The sequence below is a fragment of the Urocitellus parryii genome, chromosome 6, assembly GCF_045843805.1.
Source record: "Urocitellus parryii isolate mUroPar1 chromosome 6, mUroPar1.hap1, whole genome shotgun sequence".
In the NCBI taxonomy this organism is placed as follows: domain Eukaryota; kingdom Metazoa; phylum Chordata; class Mammalia; order Rodentia; family Sciuridae; genus Urocitellus; species Urocitellus parryii.
In genome coordinates, this window is record NC_135536.1 from 104,096,138 (window position 1) to 104,114,293 (window position 18,156).

General features: G+C 34.2%; 1 protein-coding gene across 2 annotated transcripts in view; it reads left to right on the top strand.

The window, feature by feature from the left end:
* Positions 1–13,447, top strand: part of Mindy2 (MINDY lysine 48 deubiquitinase 2) — an 82,722-nt gene extending 69,275 nt beyond the window's left edge. For both annotated transcript variants that reach the window (XM_026384859.2, XM_026384858.2), the window contains 3 exons: positions 1,036–1,209; positions 4,586–4,792; positions 6,599–13,447. In XM_026384859.2, coding sequence (XP_026240644.2) covers positions 1,036–1,209; positions 4,586–4,792; positions 6,599–6,721 — 504 coding nt within the window. In that variant the 3' untranslated portion in view covers positions 6,722–13,447. The remainder of the gene's footprint in view (positions 1–1,035; positions 1,210–4,585; positions 4,793–6,598) is intronic.
* Positions 13,448–18,156: the final 4,709 nt, after the last annotated feature.

Below are 18,156 nucleotides of genomic sequence, written 5' to 3' on the forward strand. Positions count from 1 at the left end.
ACCTTATGTAGTATACATAATATATAGATTTAACATGATTAGAATCAGAACTAACACACATGAAAAATTAGTGGTCATTGCTAAATTCTTTCATTGTGATTGTGAATGTAACTTATAGTAGGCCCAGCAATAGAGATTTAAAAATATATTCTAGCTATGTGCAGTGACTCATGTCTCTAATTCCAGTGACTCTGGAGGATGAAGCAGAATGATCACAGGTTCAAGTCCAGTCTACACAATTTAGCAAGACCCTATCTCAAAATAAATAGAAAGGGGCTGGGGGTATAACTCAGTGGTACAGCATCCTTGGGTTAAATCTTCAGTACCATAAAAATAAATAAGCAAATAAATTAACAAATAGGACTGAGGATATAGCTCAGTGGTAAAATTCCTTTGGGTTCAATACCCAGTATAAAAAATAAATTATATATTCATAGATCTGGAAATGTATGTAGGCTCAGTGGGTCCTGGATTCAAGCTCTAGTATCAAAATATATAATAAAATAAAAATACAGTCTGGGGAATAAAAGGCAAGAAAACACAATCATAGTGTCAGGAGATTTGATGCCACAGTAGAAACACAAACAAAATACAACTGGTATACAAAGCAAGAGCAATAATGATACAGAGAAAAGAAAATTAGTGTAATTTAGATTAGTCATATAGGCTTAATTTATAAAATAAACAAAACCAGGCAATGTAGTATCATGTTTTTATCGCCTGATGTCTTTTTCAGGAATTTGTATAATATTTTTCTATTTTACAAAATGATATTACAAACCACACAAAGCTGTTTATAAATCATATGTGAGTATGCCAAGGGTTTCTCTTCATATTGTAGTGTGCTAATTATAAACTACATTCAAAGCCAGACATATTTGAACAAATAAGATAACTAGTTTATTTATTGTATTGTACAGAAATGGCTTATAGGAATAATTAACACTTTCTAAACATACAGATTAAAATTTTTCATTAAATGTAATATTAGTTTTGATTTTTTTAACACTTTTTCTTTTGTTATTTCTTACTAAGGGTCAACTGTATTTGTTGGTAACAGACCAGGGATTTCTTACTGAAGAAAAAGTTGTTTGGGAAAGCCTGCACAATGTAGATGGTGATGGAAATTTCTGTGACTCAGAATTTCATCTTCGGCCTCCTTCAGATCCTGAAACTGTATACAAAGGACAACAAGATCAAATAGATCAGGTAAGCTTATTTTGCCTTTTTTCATATTGTTTAAAATATTCTTTTCAAATGTCAATTTGGTTATCCAAATTTTTTGAATTAGATTCATTCTTAATTTCCTTGTGAGGTTTTCCTGATACTTCCTAAATAGGTAAGTGATCATTCTATATGTACATTAATTATACACTTTGGCACAGAAGGCTTGATCATATTAAAATGTGAAGATCATGATAAGGAGTTTGAATTTATTCCAATTGCAGTAAGGAAGCTATGCCAATTATTAAATATGAAAGTGACATGATCTACTGAATTTTTGTTTTATTATTTTGTACTGGGGATTGAACTCAGGGGGACTTTACCACTAACCTACATCCCCAGTCTTTAATATTTTTTATTTTGTGTCTTACTAAATTGCTGAGGGTCTCACTGAGTTGCCTATACTGGCCTTGAACTTTCCACCCTCCTGATTCAGCCTCCTGAATTACTGGGATTACAGGCTTGCTGCACTGTGCCTGACCTGGGTATTCACATTTTTAAGAAACAGAGGATGTGTAGGAAGGACAGGGATGTAAATAGAGACCAACAGTTCAAGCAAGAAGAAATGAAGAGATTAAGCACATATTTGAAATATATTTTGACTAATCAGGGCAGAAAAGAGGGACTCTAGAAGATAGCATATACTGGGCAAAGAGTAGTTAGGTTTTCTAAGAAAAGGAGGAGCAGACACTGCAGAGGAGCCCTAAGCAATAAAACTTTCATTTAGAACTGAAACAAGATTTTTGCCTGCTATAGGCGGGCAGTTTTGGAGCTAAAGTGTGTTTATTACTTAAAATATGACAATGATATTAATTCTTCCCTGCTGAGGCATAAATATGGTTATGTTAAACTATGAACATAAATTTTGATAATAACAATTTAAGTGCATAGAGACTGTTCATTAGCTAATATTCAATGAGAAGATGTATTACTGGAACTATAACTAGGTCCTGCAGATACAAAGATAAATCATAGCCAAGTGTGGTGTCGCTTGCCTGTAATCCCAGTGACTTGGGAGTCTAAGGCAGGAAGATTGCAAATTCGAGTCCAGCCTGGGCAACTTAGCAAGACCCTGACTCAAAATAAAGAATAAAAAGTACTGAGGATGTAGCTGAGTGGTAAAGTGCCCATGGGTTCAAACTCCAGTGCATTAAAAAAAAAAAAAAAACAATGGTGGGGCTGGGGTTGTGGCTCAGTGGTAGAGCACTTGCCTAGCATGTGAGAGGCACTGGGTTCGATTCTCAGCACCACAATAAATGAATAAATGAATAAAGGTCCATCAATAACTAATAAAATTTTTTTTTAAAAATCATTCAGTCCTGTCCTCAAAGGTGCTACAATAGCAGAGGGAGCAGAAATTGAACCAACTATTATTGTATATTAAGTTCTATAAGAGTAATTTGAATAGCAAGCTATGATGCATAGAAAATATTTGATTTCAACCAATAACTTCTACATATATATTCTTCAATAAATATATAATATATTTAGATAAATATATAATTATGAAAAAAATGTTTATTTGGAAAAAAAGAATACTTGATTTCAACAAATGTTAATCTTCCTACGACTTTTGACTTTTTTTTTTTTTAAATAGCTTTGATAGTAAAGGTACTCATTTTCCTTCAGATGCCATAAAGAATTATATAGCCTCCATATAGAGGCTTAAGTAATAAAGAGAAATGTGTGAAATTTTTGTAACAACTATATGTAAAAATTAATAGGGCAGAGGAAATGAATTTGTAAGGTGTTGTGATTAGTGTCTGTGGAAATAGCAAGAAGGGAGATTCAAAACTATGGGACTTGGTAAAGAGCAAGTTGGAAACTGAAAAAATTTTGAAGGACAAACTCTTAATATTAGTAAGATACTCACTCATGAGTAAGTAGTATAAGTTCTTCATAGGAATGACCTTCTACATGTCCTCTAAGTTACTTAAATTCTCGTTTTTGAGGGTAGATGATAGGTGCACAAAATAGTTTTCTTTCAGCGCCAAAGTGGGTTTTAAGTCAGATAATAAAACTCTTTTTTTTTTTTTTAATACTGGGGATAGAACTCAGGGCACTCCATCACTGAGCCACCTCCCTAGCCCTTCTTTATATTTTATTTAGAGTCAGGGTCTCATTGAGTTGCTTAGAGACTTGCTAAGTTGAACTTTTGATCCTCCTGCCTCAGTCTCCTGAGTCATTGGGATTACAGGCATGCACCACCACACCCAGCTTTTAGGGTTTTTAAAAAAGATTTTTTTTATGACATTAAATGGAAAAGAAAATGTTGTAATAGAGATGGGAGATGTTGAGTTTGTATGTGAACGTAGAAAAATATGGGGTTAATATATACTGTTTATATATATGTATGTATCTATATACTGTTAACAATAGTTATCTCTAATAATATTTTGGCCACATAAAATTTTCTTATCGTTTTTTGAAATTGCTAAATGCATGTGTTCCCTTTGAAAATAGCGGAGTTTTCTTCTTTCTCTTTTTTTTTTAAGATCTTTTCTATGTACTCCCCCAAAGAACCCCAAGCCCTGTATTTTTTTTTTTAAAGAGAGAATTTTTTAACATTTATTTTTTAGTTATCGGCAGACACAACATCTTTGTATGTGGTGCTGAGGATCGAACCCAGGCCACATGCATGCCAGGGGAGCACGCTACTGCTTGAGCCATATTCCCAGCCCCTTTCTTTCTTTCTTTCTTTCTTTTTTTTTTTTTTTTTTTTTTTTTTTTTCCGGTACTGGGAATTGAACTCAGGGGACTCAACCACTGAGCCACATCCCTAGTCCTATTTTTGCATTTTATTTAAGACAGGGTCGCATTGAGTTGCTCAGCACCTCAGCCTACCATGCCACTAGGATTACAGGCATGTGCCACCGCTCCTGGCTTTTTTTATTTAAAGCTTTCTTGAATCTTTTTAAAAATATTTTTTAGTTGTAGATGGACACAATGCCTTTATTTTATTTACTTAATTGTTTTGTGGTGCTGAGGATGGAACCCTGTACCCCACATGTGCTAGGCAAGCACTCTACTACTGAGCCACAACCCCAGCCCTTTTGAATATCTTATTTATTGCTTCTAGAAAGAATTTCAAGTGAGTTCCTAAAATATTTTAAACAATGATGACATCACTGAAATAAGTGCTTAGCTCCCCAAAGGAAATATTTGGCAATATAACTCATTTTAATATTTAAACTCTGATGGTTTTTTTTTTTTATTGGTGCATTATAGTTGTACATAGTCTGATAGGTTTTTCTTTTTTAAAGCCATTCTCAGAGCTTCATGAACACAACATCTATATTCATATTTATTAGTTCTTGAGTGAAATCTCAAAACTAAAAATGGTTATAATTTAATTCCTTAGGACTATCTTATGGCATTATCTCTACAACAAGAACAGCAGAGTCAAGAGATGAATTGGGAACAAATCCCAGAAGGAATCAGTGATTTGGAACTAGCAAAGAAACTTCAAGAGGAAGAAGACAGACGGGCTTCTCAGTACTACCAGGAACAAGAACAAGCAGCAGCAGCTGCTGCTGCTGCTACTACTACTGCTAATACACAGGCCCAGGTAAAAACAGCGTTGTGATTCTTACTGGGGATATAGCTCAGTTGGTAGAGTACCAGCCTCGCATGCACAAGCCTTGGGTTCAATCCCCAGAACCACCAAAAAAAAACAAACCAAAAAAAAAAAAATTGTTGCGATTCTTAGATATAATCATCACTTTAGCAATAAAAAGTCTCTGCTTGAGGTAATAAAAAAAAAGTTAATTAGGAACTGACTTTTGAGTTATGTTAGCATCTTAGTACCCATGGATTTTTTTGACATTGTCCTAAATTTGTGGTTATCCTAATAATTTCTTATGTATAATTATTTTTCTGGAGATTCTGAATGCAAGATTTTTTTAAACTTATTTTTTAGTTCCTTACAGCTGAAACAAAACAAAACAAAAACCAGAAACCATTTGCTTTCTGTGAGGTAAATGTAATCTGAGTTATTACTGGAACCAGATAGTTGTTTATATTTCCTGCTTATTTTTTCTCTTCCTAATTGCAATACCCTGGACAATAACTCTCTTAACCTCATTTTCCTTCTCTGTGAAATAAAAGATAATACTCTTAGATTCTGGTGAAGAATTTAAAATGTTAGCACTTACCCCAATGTCTATGACATATACTAAGTATTCAGTGTAAGTCAGCACATTTCTACTCCTCACTCCCTCAGTTAATGTTTAAGCACTGAAAATAAGATGATTATGTGGGTTTCTAGATGTTAAATCTTATTTTTTTCAATCAAAAAAGTATTCTCCTTCTTTTATATTATCTGTACCATGTCAGGACTGTTCCTTTTGATCGGGGTATATAAGAAAGCAAGATGGCCTTTAAGGTCTGATGAAACTAAATATAGAATTCTTTTTTTTTTTTAAAGAGAGAGTGAGAGAGAGAGAGAATTTTTTAATATTTATTTTTTAGTTCTCGGTGGACACAACATCTTTGTTGGTATGTGGTGCTGAGGATCGAACCCAGGCCGCACGCATGCCAGGCAAGCGCGCTACCACTTGAGCCACATCCATTAGAATAAGTGTAAAATTGGGCCAGGGTTGTGGCTCAGTGGTAGAGTGCTTGCCTAGCATGCATGAGGCACTGGGTTCAATCCCCAGCACCACATAAAAAAATACTAAATAAAGGTATTGTGTTCATCTACAACTTAAAAAAGTTCAAAAAAAAAATAAGTGTAAAATTTATTTCTAGATCAAATATTGAGTACCCCAATCTTAATAACTAAATCCTATCATGTTATAATTAGTTTTCTTATTTCATAGACTATACTTATTCACACTCAATTCTCACGATTTTTTTTTCCTTTTAAAATCTGTTTTAGTATTTAATGAAGTATTGAAGAACTATTATAGTTAACCAAAAGGCTAATGTATTCTTATAGTTCTTAAATTAAAAACTTATGTTTTAGGAATTCCATTTATTTGGAATAATACATTAATTATATCTATCCAGAATGGTATATTAACCATGTTACAGATACCCTGTAATAATAACAAATTTGCGTACCAGGATGTTCTTTTCCCTTTGATGATGCCCTTCAATCTTGTGGCTATTCTTTCTAGCTATTCTTTCTAGATAACTGTGATAAAGCACCTTAGAACAGTTGAAATAAATTTTTTTTAAGAGAGAGCGAGAGAGGAGAGAGAGAGAGAGAATTTTTAATATTCATTTTTTAGTTCTCAGTGGACACAACCTCTTTGTTGGTATGAGGTGCTGAGGATCGAACCCGGGCCGCACGCATGCCAGGCGAGCGCGCTACCGCTTGAGCCACATCCCCAGCCCTGAAATGATTTCTTGCTGTGTGTTTTTCTTAAAGCTGGGCCAGCCGGCACAAGCCTCTCCATCAAGTGGAAGACAATCTGGGAATAGCGAACGGAAACGAAAGGAACCTCGAGAAAAAGATAAAGAAAAGGAAAAGAATAGCTGTGTCATTTTGTAACAAGTACTAGATTCTGTTGGAATCACCTATATGTGTTGAGAAACAAGACCACATGAGGAAAGGAAGAAAAACCGATAATACCGTCTGTGCCTGATTTCCCATTGGATTTTGTTCATGTTTTTCAGGGGAAAGGTTGTTACTTTGTTACAATCAGACTTCTTGAAGTCACACAATATACTCTTTATGAGCTGGAGTTTCATGTTACAAGTTGGAAATGCTGTGTTGTCATTCATGAAGAATACTGCACTTGTAGCCAAATAAGCAAATCACAGCGAATTTTGTGTCATAGTGACATTCATAATTCATATCAGTTAGTAAGCTATTTCATCTTCTAACAATGAATGGAGGTATTTGATTTAGTCTGATTCCTTCCTGAAATCTAAGTATTAGCACAATAGTTTCTGAAATTTTTGCAACCTTAAATTATGATCTAATCCATGAGAAACCAGGGGTTTAATATGGAATTTAAAAAGAATAAATAAATAAATAAATAAATAAATAAATAACAGGAATAAATGATCCTTAATTGTATATTGAACTAATTCAGCCCTTGAACAGCTTTATCTTTCTCTAGTAATGTACATTTTAGATATTAAGAACAAATAATGGAGCTTGGATTTAATTTAGATAGAAAAAAATAAAGATTTGTATTTCTTTTCCAATAGCAAAAAAAAAAAAAAAAATTATATAACACTAATACTTACAACCTGTCCAAATCACATATTAATGACTTTATAGTGTTGTGAAATTTTGAGGAATTTCTAAGTCGTTAAGTAGGTAATCTGGACCATAGTTACTATTTATTAACCATGTGACAAGTGAGTTTAAGGAGGAAACCACAGTGGATGCTAGGCCTTGTAAATATGAGAGTGTAGGAAGGTAGATAGTTCATTGTCTACCTTTTTTTAGAATTACCTTGAACCTTAAATTTTAAATCATGTTTATTACTAGAAAATTAAATTATTAAAAAACCAACAAAAAAGCACATTTCTATAAGAAGTAAAAGATAATCTCTGAGTCTAGTGAAAAGACATTAATAAAAATCAGAGTAGATAAGAGTTTAGAGGAATTTATGTAAAAGCAAGCAGATTTTTTAACTTATGAGAACCAAATAAACATAAAACATAGTGTTTATAGAATTCAGAAAAAAATATTTATTTAACTTTATTATGAGGCAACACATATTTTCCTGTATTTCTAGATATAGTTTGGACAACTATCCTTAATATCCTTTTTATATGCTTTATATTTAAAGTTTGTTTTTAGTCATTTTTGAAAAAAAAATGCTGCTGCAAATAGTATATAATTTACATTCTAAGCCTCAAAAAATGTGTTTATTTAGGAACATCATAACATGACCTGAGCATCCACTTGGAGAATATTTCTTGTGGTTTGGGGTGACAAAATTTTGACTACAAAAAAAGTGATCTAGAATTTTTTTTAAAGTTATATCATTAACTTTCTCTGTGATCCAAAACCAGTTATAGAATGACTCTATATGTAAAAAGTAAAGTCTTATTTATGGAAGGAATTATTCTGAGGGGAAATAAATCCAGGGCCAAGCATATCTTTTACATCCTTCTATTTTGCATGTCTATTTGTGTTACATAATTTGTTATTTCTTCAGATTTCCTATTCTAGAATGATAAATCATCAGAGAACCTGTTTGGGGTATAAAACTTGGATACAAAATATTTGGTGAGTCTCTTGATTGTAACCCAGAATATCTGGACATTGGTAAAGTACAGATATACTATAGAACTCTACATTGGCTTAAACAGGTTGGTCTTAATCCGAGTTTACTCTTGATATCATTCTGTTGGTTGAAGGAGAAAACTCAAACCTCAAAGTTTGTTCTTCTCAGAATAAATAGTAGTGACAGTGCATTATATTTTAATAAAAAAAAAAACTTGATAATTTACAAAAGTATATTTGAGGCATATTTTTCCATAATTATATACTTAGCTATTTATTACCCTTGAAGAATATATGTGTAGAAGTTATTTTTCTGTTGTTTGTTCCTATCTTCTTAATTTGTTCCAAAGATAATACTGCCATTCAGCATTCCCTCTAGAAGAAAAAAAAAATCACTCAAAACCAGCAATGCTGCTATAAGATAAGTAGATGTCAATGTGTACTTACGAGAAAAAATTTTTAAAAATGCAGTGTGTTTGTTAATTCAGTCTTTTTCTATGTGATATTTACAAATCAAACTTTATTACATTCCTGGAATTCAGTTTGATATACCAATAGTAATAATGATTAAATATTTACTTTGATTACTGTGAGGGAAAATTAAATGTTCAATTCTATTAAAACAAACTTGTCAAAGAAACTGCTCTCCTTGCAAATATAACCTTAAAGGTTACAAAGAATCTAGAGCAATTGTGTCTTTCTTTAATTTGCTCCAGGTAACAAATTATACATTCAGGCATTTCATTGCTGGTTTGCATTCAGAAGAATTTGATGTTAGTATTTTAAAGCAGTTTTTTTCCACAATATTTTTTAATACTTGAAATTGTTACATATACACTGCTACCAGAAATTAGAATTTAAACCTTTTTGATTTTAATATTTATAGAGTAGATCATGGGCACATTTGAATCAACCAAATCACTGTTAAGCTAGTAAAAGAGGCAGATGAATGAATGGCTGTGGTCACCATTTTTTCCTCTTGCTTTTGAAAAGAGTATTCCTTACATTTTTATTAACAATATGAGCATTTTCTTGTCAAATCCCATTGCATCAACAATGCTGTGATTTACAGTAGTTTATTGATATTTACAAGCACTCATTGCATGTGCACATGTATGTGTATTTCTGAAGCAAGACGGCTTCTCAAAGCAATTTGGGAACTTTCCCTCAAATTTTAAAATCACCATTTTAAGAATATTTACACACCTGGACTGGGAATATGGCTCTACAGACTCTCTATAGACTGGGAATATAATGTTGGAACATGCATGAGGACTGGGGTTCAATCCCCTGCACTACAACAAAAAAGGAAAAGAAAAAATATACATACACGGACATAGACTGAACAGGATAGTATAAAGCAACTAAAGTTTTCATTAGTTATATGCCCATCCAGTGTACTTAGGTAAAGAAACTTCCATGTTTCAAGGTCAAGTTAGTATTTGAATGAAGCAGAGATTTAAATTTAGGATTAGCTTTTGGAATGTATCTTGTTTTTATTGTCTTATATTTCTTGCACTTGTCTGCTTTTCCCATATTATGTTTTGATTTCTTCTTCATACATCTTGATCTTGGCTTAACAAAGCAAGTTAATATCAGAGATTAACTGACTGAACTCAACATTAACCATTTTGTACTTACACAAAACCTTCTTAGTATTTTGTTTTCAATGAATAACAAACTAAGTTAACTTAAGAGATAAGAGATCTTGAGAGGAAAGGTTAGAAGGCAAATAGTTGAGAATAGTTGTGGTCCCTACATTAATGTTGGCATATGCAGCAGATAGTTGTAAAATCCTGCTGAAGAAAAATTAAGGCAAGAATTTTCAGAATTGCCCTCAAAACATCTCATTTATTTAAATTTCCTTTTAAAAAGCAGTTTTGTAGTTTTGCTTAACATTCTTATTCATTGTATCAGTTATTTTAAAATATGATGGAAAGCTTATAGGTTTTACCTATCACAGTTCTTAGGCATGCTGGAAACTTACTAATGTTTAATAAAATAATCTGAAGGCCCTAAAGATAGTCCAAAATTTTGTATTTTAAGGAACTGGATATGTAGAATTCTGGATCATTTTGTATTTAAAAATCTAACTTTTTGTCTTGCCTTGGGCAAAGTTTCTGTGCCTCAGTTTACTCTTTAAATATGTAGAGAATGCCCTTTCTCACTCTCCTTCTCTCACTTTCTCACTCTCTTCTTTGTGCTTCACACTCCTGAATAAAGGGCATAGTATAAGCACAAAATATTACTTAAATTATCACAGATATTACACATCTTGGTTCTTGGATGTGCAGACTTTTTCCAATGACAAGTCCTTTTTTAAAAATACTGTCAAAATTCGTTGAATTATCTTGTCTTTGAGTATCGAATCATGTTTCCAAAATGTATTTTGCAGTTGCTTTCCTGTTCTGTAGACTAGTGTCAAAATCAAGAGTATTTGGGAACTATAAAAAGCATTTTAAAACCTATTTTTTTCCAATATTTTTCACAGATCTAAATGTTTAGATTATCTTTGCTTTTTCCTCTGTGTTATAAAATGCTGTCACATTGCTAATACATATAAAAGTTTTTTGCATGGGTGAAATTGATTTAGATCTTTCAAATACTATCATTTTAGGGATATTGAAGTTACTTGTGTTTTTTTAGTGTAATACGTGCATTTGAGAATGTGCAATTAAATTCATTCTGAAAGTGAAAATAGTAAAGAAACTCATTGGAATTTTAGAGTACTTAGTTTCTCTGATAGTTTGGTGTCTTTTGTTACTGATGTTCAACACTTCTAAAACTATTAGGAAAATATTATGAGGAATTGAAGTTATTTTTCTCAGGTAACAGTTTAAAATATACTAAATATTAAAGTTAAAGGCTTCCTGAACAAAATATATTGCAAAATATAGGATGAATGTGAGGGCAAATTCATGTTGCTAGAACTTATTTTGACGATCTGTGTAAATTTTAATTCATGCATGTCTCCTAGTTAGTCTTGATGTCTTTGCCATTAGAAAATAGAATTTAATAAACTGTTATATACATATATATTTTTACATGAAGGATTCTAGTTTCTAATTTCTTCTGATCTCAAGAAAATCTTTAAAAAAAAACAAAACAGGGTAAAATTTTCAAACTCTTGCCTCAAGTTCAGCTTTGTCCTGTTGTTCTGAGAAAGGAGGAAATTTAGACTTGTCTAACTAGGAGATATTTTTTAGGGCATGGTACCATCCCAGGTAGGGTGTTAAAATACTATGGCATAAATATAAAATCCAAGCTTTGAACTACAGTGGATTTAAACAATAAAAAAAGAAAATTCTACAGTAAATCTTCTACTTCACCTGATATTCTAAGAATTTCTTTAAACCAGTTAATTTGTCACTGGTAGCTTTACAAACTTTATACCCATGAGCATTGTCCTTTGAGAGACAAGGATGCCTTATAAATAAGAGGAGCGCAAATCAAAATTCTTTGGAAGGTGATCCTTTGGATAAAGTAGTTATTTTACAGTTGTAAAAAGAAAATCATGAAACTGAAATGCCCATTTAAATTCACAAATCAAAACCAATCCAGTTGTGCATTGTAGTTGAAGTAACTTACAAAGCAATTATAACTAATACAATGTGTTTTAAGACTGAGATTGGTATTTAATCTTTGAAGATTGTCTCAATTTTGTCAATGTTTTTGTTATTCTTTTTTACCTACTGTATGAAGTAACCATTTTTCAGAGTACATAGAATATCTTAGCTTTGTAGATTTTTTTTTTAATGGGGATTTGAAAAGCCTCCATTGTCTTTTGTTTTGCTATTTTCCTCAATAAAATGACAACTATTGTCAAAGATCCACATATAACAAGTAAGACAATATGACAGAAAATTGGTGTATGATTACATTCATAGTAGCAAAATCAATTATCTTTGCCTATTAAACTTTAGAGGTACTCCAAAAGTCATTTCCTAATGCTAGCTCATGTGAATCTTTTTTCTCGAATTGTGCAGAATAATGGAATTGAAAAATATTTAAGGGAATAGCAAGTGAAATGGAATAATGACTGAAGAAAAGTTGTAATCTTGAAATATAGCAAAAAAAGAGAAACAAGTTTTCTTCTTCCACTTTAGTGTTGGACTAATTGGGTCAAAAATTTGTTATGAAGGCCTAAGGGTATGGCAAATGGTAGAGCACTTGCCTACCATGCAAAAAGTCCTGGGTTCATCCCTAGTATCCCCAGTACCACACACACACACAAATATATATATAAAATTTGCTTTGGCATACAGATTTTCTTTGTGCCAGGCTAAAATTGGCCAGTTGAAAAAGAGTTCCTTCTCAAAGAGTTTAAATATACATATTATGTTTGAGTGCCTTTTTTCCTCTTCCTTTCCCTTTCTATCTTAACACTTTTTCTGCTTTTGAAATAATTTATCTAAGCCTGGCCCAGGGCACACACGTATAATCCCAGCTAATGTGGAGGCTGAGGTAGGAGAATCACAAATTAAAGGCCTGTATGGCAATTAGCAAGACCTTGACTCAAAAAAAGGGATGGGGATGTAGCTCAGTGGTAAGACATCCCTGGATCCAATTTCCAGCACCAATAAATAAGTAAATTTGTTTTGCTTTAATTCCAATTCAATAATAATAATAACCCTAGAAATTAATAGGAAAGAGCATCAAAATACATTATTTGAATAAGGACATTTACCCAACTTAGTGTTGAACTGATTTCTATGAAATAAATGTATTGTTTTCAATGCTAATTATGCTAAAACTATTTAACTATGTTTTAACAAGTTTCAAAACTTCCATTTTTAGATGATACTCCTAAAAAAGGCATATTGTATAGGTGGGAAAGTATAAAATATTTATGACAGAATTATTCAGTATTATTCATTTAATTTCATGTCTGTTGTTGTACCACAAGTGTAGTGTTGTTGTTGGATTAAAATGTTGGGTGTTTTTGTTATTATGCTTAAAACTGTAACCAGTGAATAACACCTGTAGTATTTTTTATTATAGATTATATTTTATTTCAATAAACTTTGATATTTAGACCAAACAGTCTCTGCTGTGTATATTCATCTTATTAAGCTTGGAAGAATGGGGAGAGAAAGAGCTGGCTTATTGGTTCGAATTTACCTGAGTTATTCCTTAGAATACTTGGACCAGTATTTGAAAAGTACAAGAGGTAGTAAATAAAGAAACAGTGGTGCACCATATAATACATAATACTTCAGATAACTGTGAGCCTTTCAAAGACAGGGATAATATCTTTTTCATTTTAATTTTCATGGTCTTTGGCACTTAGAACTCAAATATCTGTTTAAAGGAAACTTTTAAATGCCTATATTATGTAGTTAGTTATACTTACCTGTGCTTTACATAGTAAGATAATTAAGTAGGGTTATTAGTTTCTCCTTTTACATAAAAGTTATATAGATAGTATTCAGATCTTTAGTCCATAAGGCCCCTTCGGATTTTCCCTGGTTATCATCATGTCACCTTGTAGAGCCAATAAGAGAATAGTTAGAGAACAGAATACTTAGTAAAACTGTAGCAAGCAGAATTTTTCTTTCCATTTTGTGCCAATCTTGTGGAGTCTACTCACTTTATATTATTCTATGAAGTAGGCATTTCATTTGTGATCTGAGACCAAGATGTCTGATCCAAGAGCCTGTACAAGCAAATTTATCTGCAAGGATTCAAATAAGTCTAGGCCATATCTATGTTCAAATTCTGACTCTGGACTTTTTAATTTGTATCTGTTTCATATTCTACAGGAATGTTCCAATTTAAGCCTACAGCTAGGTGTGGAGGCATGTGACTATAGTCCTGACTGCTGTGGAGGCTGAGGCAGGAGGCTCAGAAGTTCAATGCCAGACTGAGCAAATTAGCAAAACCCTGTCTCAAAACTTCAAAGTGTTGAGGATGTAGTTTAGTGGTAGAGCACCCCTGGGTTCAAACTCAGTGTCACACACAAAAGAAGAAATAAAATCCTTCTGTTGTTTTTGTTAAGCTTGTATTAAATCTATAGATCAATTTGGAGATAATAATTAACATTTAATCTCAATCCAATGAATATGATTATAAATTAAATTTCATCAAAATTTAAAATGTTTGGGGTTGGATGTGGGGAGCCATTCTCACACGTGACTGGGCGACTCCCGGTTTGGGTCTGAGGCGCTCTGGCTGTGTCGGAGCTTTCCCGGCCCTCTCCTGATGAGAGAACCCGTCCGTGTGGGGGTGTGACTGACCACTGACCCGGGGGCCCAATCACTGACCCTGACCTTGGAGTGCAGCCCCCCTCAACCTTCATTGGATGGAATTCTCCCCTGAATTTCTTGTTCCCCAATAATAGGCTTCTCCCTGGTGTGCTCTCTCTCTCTCTCTCTCTCCTGCTAGCCCTGAGTAATCCTTGCTGCCCTACTGGTGGTTCGAGGTGGGAGCCAGAGAGGGGAGCCATCTCGGACCTGGTCATAGAATAAGGTGTGTTTTATTTCGATCTCGCTAGCTAACTTTTATGCCAAGAATCTCATTAATGAAACCATTGGCTGGCCACATGGTGGAATTGGTGCCCACGAGGGGGGCATTCTAGATTAGCTAGATTGAGTGGGAGAGAGCTATAAAGATAAAGATAAAGGAAGTGGTGACAATTTGGGTCACAAAAGTACCTGGAGATATTGAAGGAAAGAGACGTTAAATTAATTAAAATGGGAAATTCAACTTCTACGGATAAGGAAATGTATCTGACTATTTTAGACAGTATAATTAATCAGAAAGGAAAACAGATAAAGAAAACTCAGTTATTACAATTCTTAAAGATTGTAGGTAAATATTGTCCTTGGTTTTGTGAAAAAGAGTCTCCAAATTTACTTACTTGGGAAAAATTAGGAAGGAAGTTACGAGAAGTTTGTCTTTCTAATGAATTACCTGGAGGCATAGAAAATATTCAGAAAACTTGGAAGGCTCTAGAAGTTTGTCTTTTTGAATATATGGGCCAGAGTTCGTGGCCCCTGACCCCTGAAGACCTGTTAAAAGGCATTCAGAGAGCTGTTAGTTCTATTCAAATGGAAAATCCGCCTGAGGCTAAGTTAATCCCCTTTCCCTTAAGCCATTTAAAAACAAAGGCGCTAGGGGCCAAACCAAAGGTTAAAAATGTGAATTTAAACTTTCAGGATCAGGCTAGCCAGCAGGGAGATTATAGAGAGCAACATCATAGAGGAGAAACCTCCGAAGTCCTAGAAAGTCCTCCGGAAGAGGTAGAGGCTCTTCCTGGAGAGGAAAATCCGGAAGAGATTCCTACAGGGGATCAGAGTTCTTCTCTGCCACGTGGTTTAGAAGCCCAATTTCAAAATGGCGACAGCGCAGAGTCTGACCATGACTTGCAGTCTGAGGGAGAAGAATCAGACATTGAAATTCAGGACTTACAGAGAAATTTAAACCACCTGCCCAGGCTATTCGATTCGGCCAGTACCTGCTAAAAGGACAAAATTTAACAGGTACGCTGGATTAACAATGACTTTTCTTACCCCAGTCCAGCGAGGTATTAAGAAGGCTCAAGAATCGGGGGAGGATACTAGCGGTTTTCAACTTTTTCCAGTTTTTGAGCAAGTAAATGAGCAAGATCAGAGAGTTAGAGTTCATGCTGTAATCCCATTTAAAACCATTAAGGAACTAAAAAGTGCATGTGAGACGTATGGTCCGAATTCGCCTTTTGTACAGAGCCTGATAGAAAATATTTGCTCACAGCCCCTTCCTCCTAGCAATTGGATTTCTTTAGCTAGATCCTGTCTGAGCGGGGGAGATTTCTTGCTCTGGCGAACTTATTGGACTGATTTTTGTACTGAACAGGCAGAAAAGAACAAAAGACAGAATATAGAAATGCCAGTAGAAATGTTTCTAGGAACAGGTAAATTTACTGATTTAGAAAGACAGTTAAATTATGAATTTGTAGTATACAATCAAATAACTGATTCTGCGAACCGTGCCTGGAGGCAGATTGTCTCTAAAGACCAATCCAATTTAGTTCTTACCAAAATCAGGCAGGGTGCCAGTGAACCGTACTCAGATTTCGTAGCCCGATTGTACCAGGCTGCAAACAGGTCAATCGGAGAACCGGGGGCAAGTGAGTTTATTGTTAAACAATTGGCATTTGAAAACGCAAATAAGTATTGTCAAGACATTCTTAGGCCGCACCGTAAAAAAGGGACAGTTTCTGAGTTTATCCGCTTATGTTCTGACATAGACTCTGCCCATTTGCAGACAGTAGCCCTAGCTGCAGCACTAAAGGAAACCTTGAGGCCACAGGAATTAGTACGAAAACCCCACAGGAAATGTTACATTAGCGGGAAAAGTAATCATTTTGCACAGGAGTGTCGCTGCGCAATTTTAAGTTCAGGGCTCCATCTACTGGTGATAATAGATAGTGCAGGACTCAACCCCACGTGGCGGATCAAGATGGTGCGGATGAGCCCGCCTTCTTGTCATCATTTCCGCCTGGCCGGAACACAAACTTCCAGCCGGCCCTCCCCCGGGCAGAGAATGAGGAAGTAGGTGGTCGCGCAATGTGACATCATCGCGCCCACCATGGGGGCCACCATCTTTAATTTTACCAGAGCGAAACAAAGTTTCCGTACAAACCCCTAATGATTTTCAAGACTTTTAAGAGATATTAATTGGCTAAAGCCATCCTTAAATCTAACTACTTCTGAGTTAAGTCCTTTATTTCAGATATTACAAGGAAATCCCTCTCCAACCTCTCCATGTCAGCTGACCTTAGAGGCTAGAATGGCTTTGAGGAGAGTTGAACATGCAATTAAAAATGCACAGCTTACTAGAGTTGATCCTAAAGAAATAGTGTATTTATTAATATTTCCAACTGAGCATACCCCAATAGGAGCTATATGGCAAAGATTAGGAGTTATTGAGTGGATTTATTTATCCCACTCCCCTCAAAAAACAGTAATTCCTTTTCATGATTCTATAGCTCAATTAGTAATTAAAGGTAGAACTAGGATTTTACAATTAATTGGATCTGAGCCTGATATCATAATTATTCCATTTTCTGTTCAACAGACTAATTGGCTTTTTCAAACTTCTAGCTCATGGCAGATAGCTTTTGCTGATTTTTCTGGCCAGATAGATAGCCATTATCCTCGTGATAAGATTATACAATTTGCATCATTAATGTCACTTATTTTTCCAAAGATTGTGCGTGCACATCCTATAAATGAAGCTTTATCGGTGTTCACGGATGGTTCTAACTCAGGTAAAGCAGATTTTTATAGTCGTGTTCACACAGAGGTAATACAAACTTCTTATACTTCTGCCCAAAGAGCAGAGCTTCAAGCTCTGATTTGTGCCTGAAATTACTTTTCAAATGAGCCTATTAATATTTATTCTGACAGCTTATATGCAGTCAGAGTTACCAAAAATATTGAAACTTCAGTTATTGGGTATACTTCATCACAGGAGTTATTTGAATTATTTCATAATTTACAAAAGACAGTGCTAATGCGAAAGTACCCATGTTTCATAGGACATATACGAGCTCATACTAATCTTCCAGGACCCTTGTTTTCAGGTAATGACAAAATTGATAAATTAGTAGCTTTTTGTCAACAGATGTCTTCATATGACTGTGCACTAGCTTCCCATTCCTTGCATCACCAAAATGCTTCTAGCTTACGTAAAAATTTAATATTACCAGAGAACAAGCTCGTCAAATTGTAAGCCAATGCCCTAAGTGTGTAATTCAC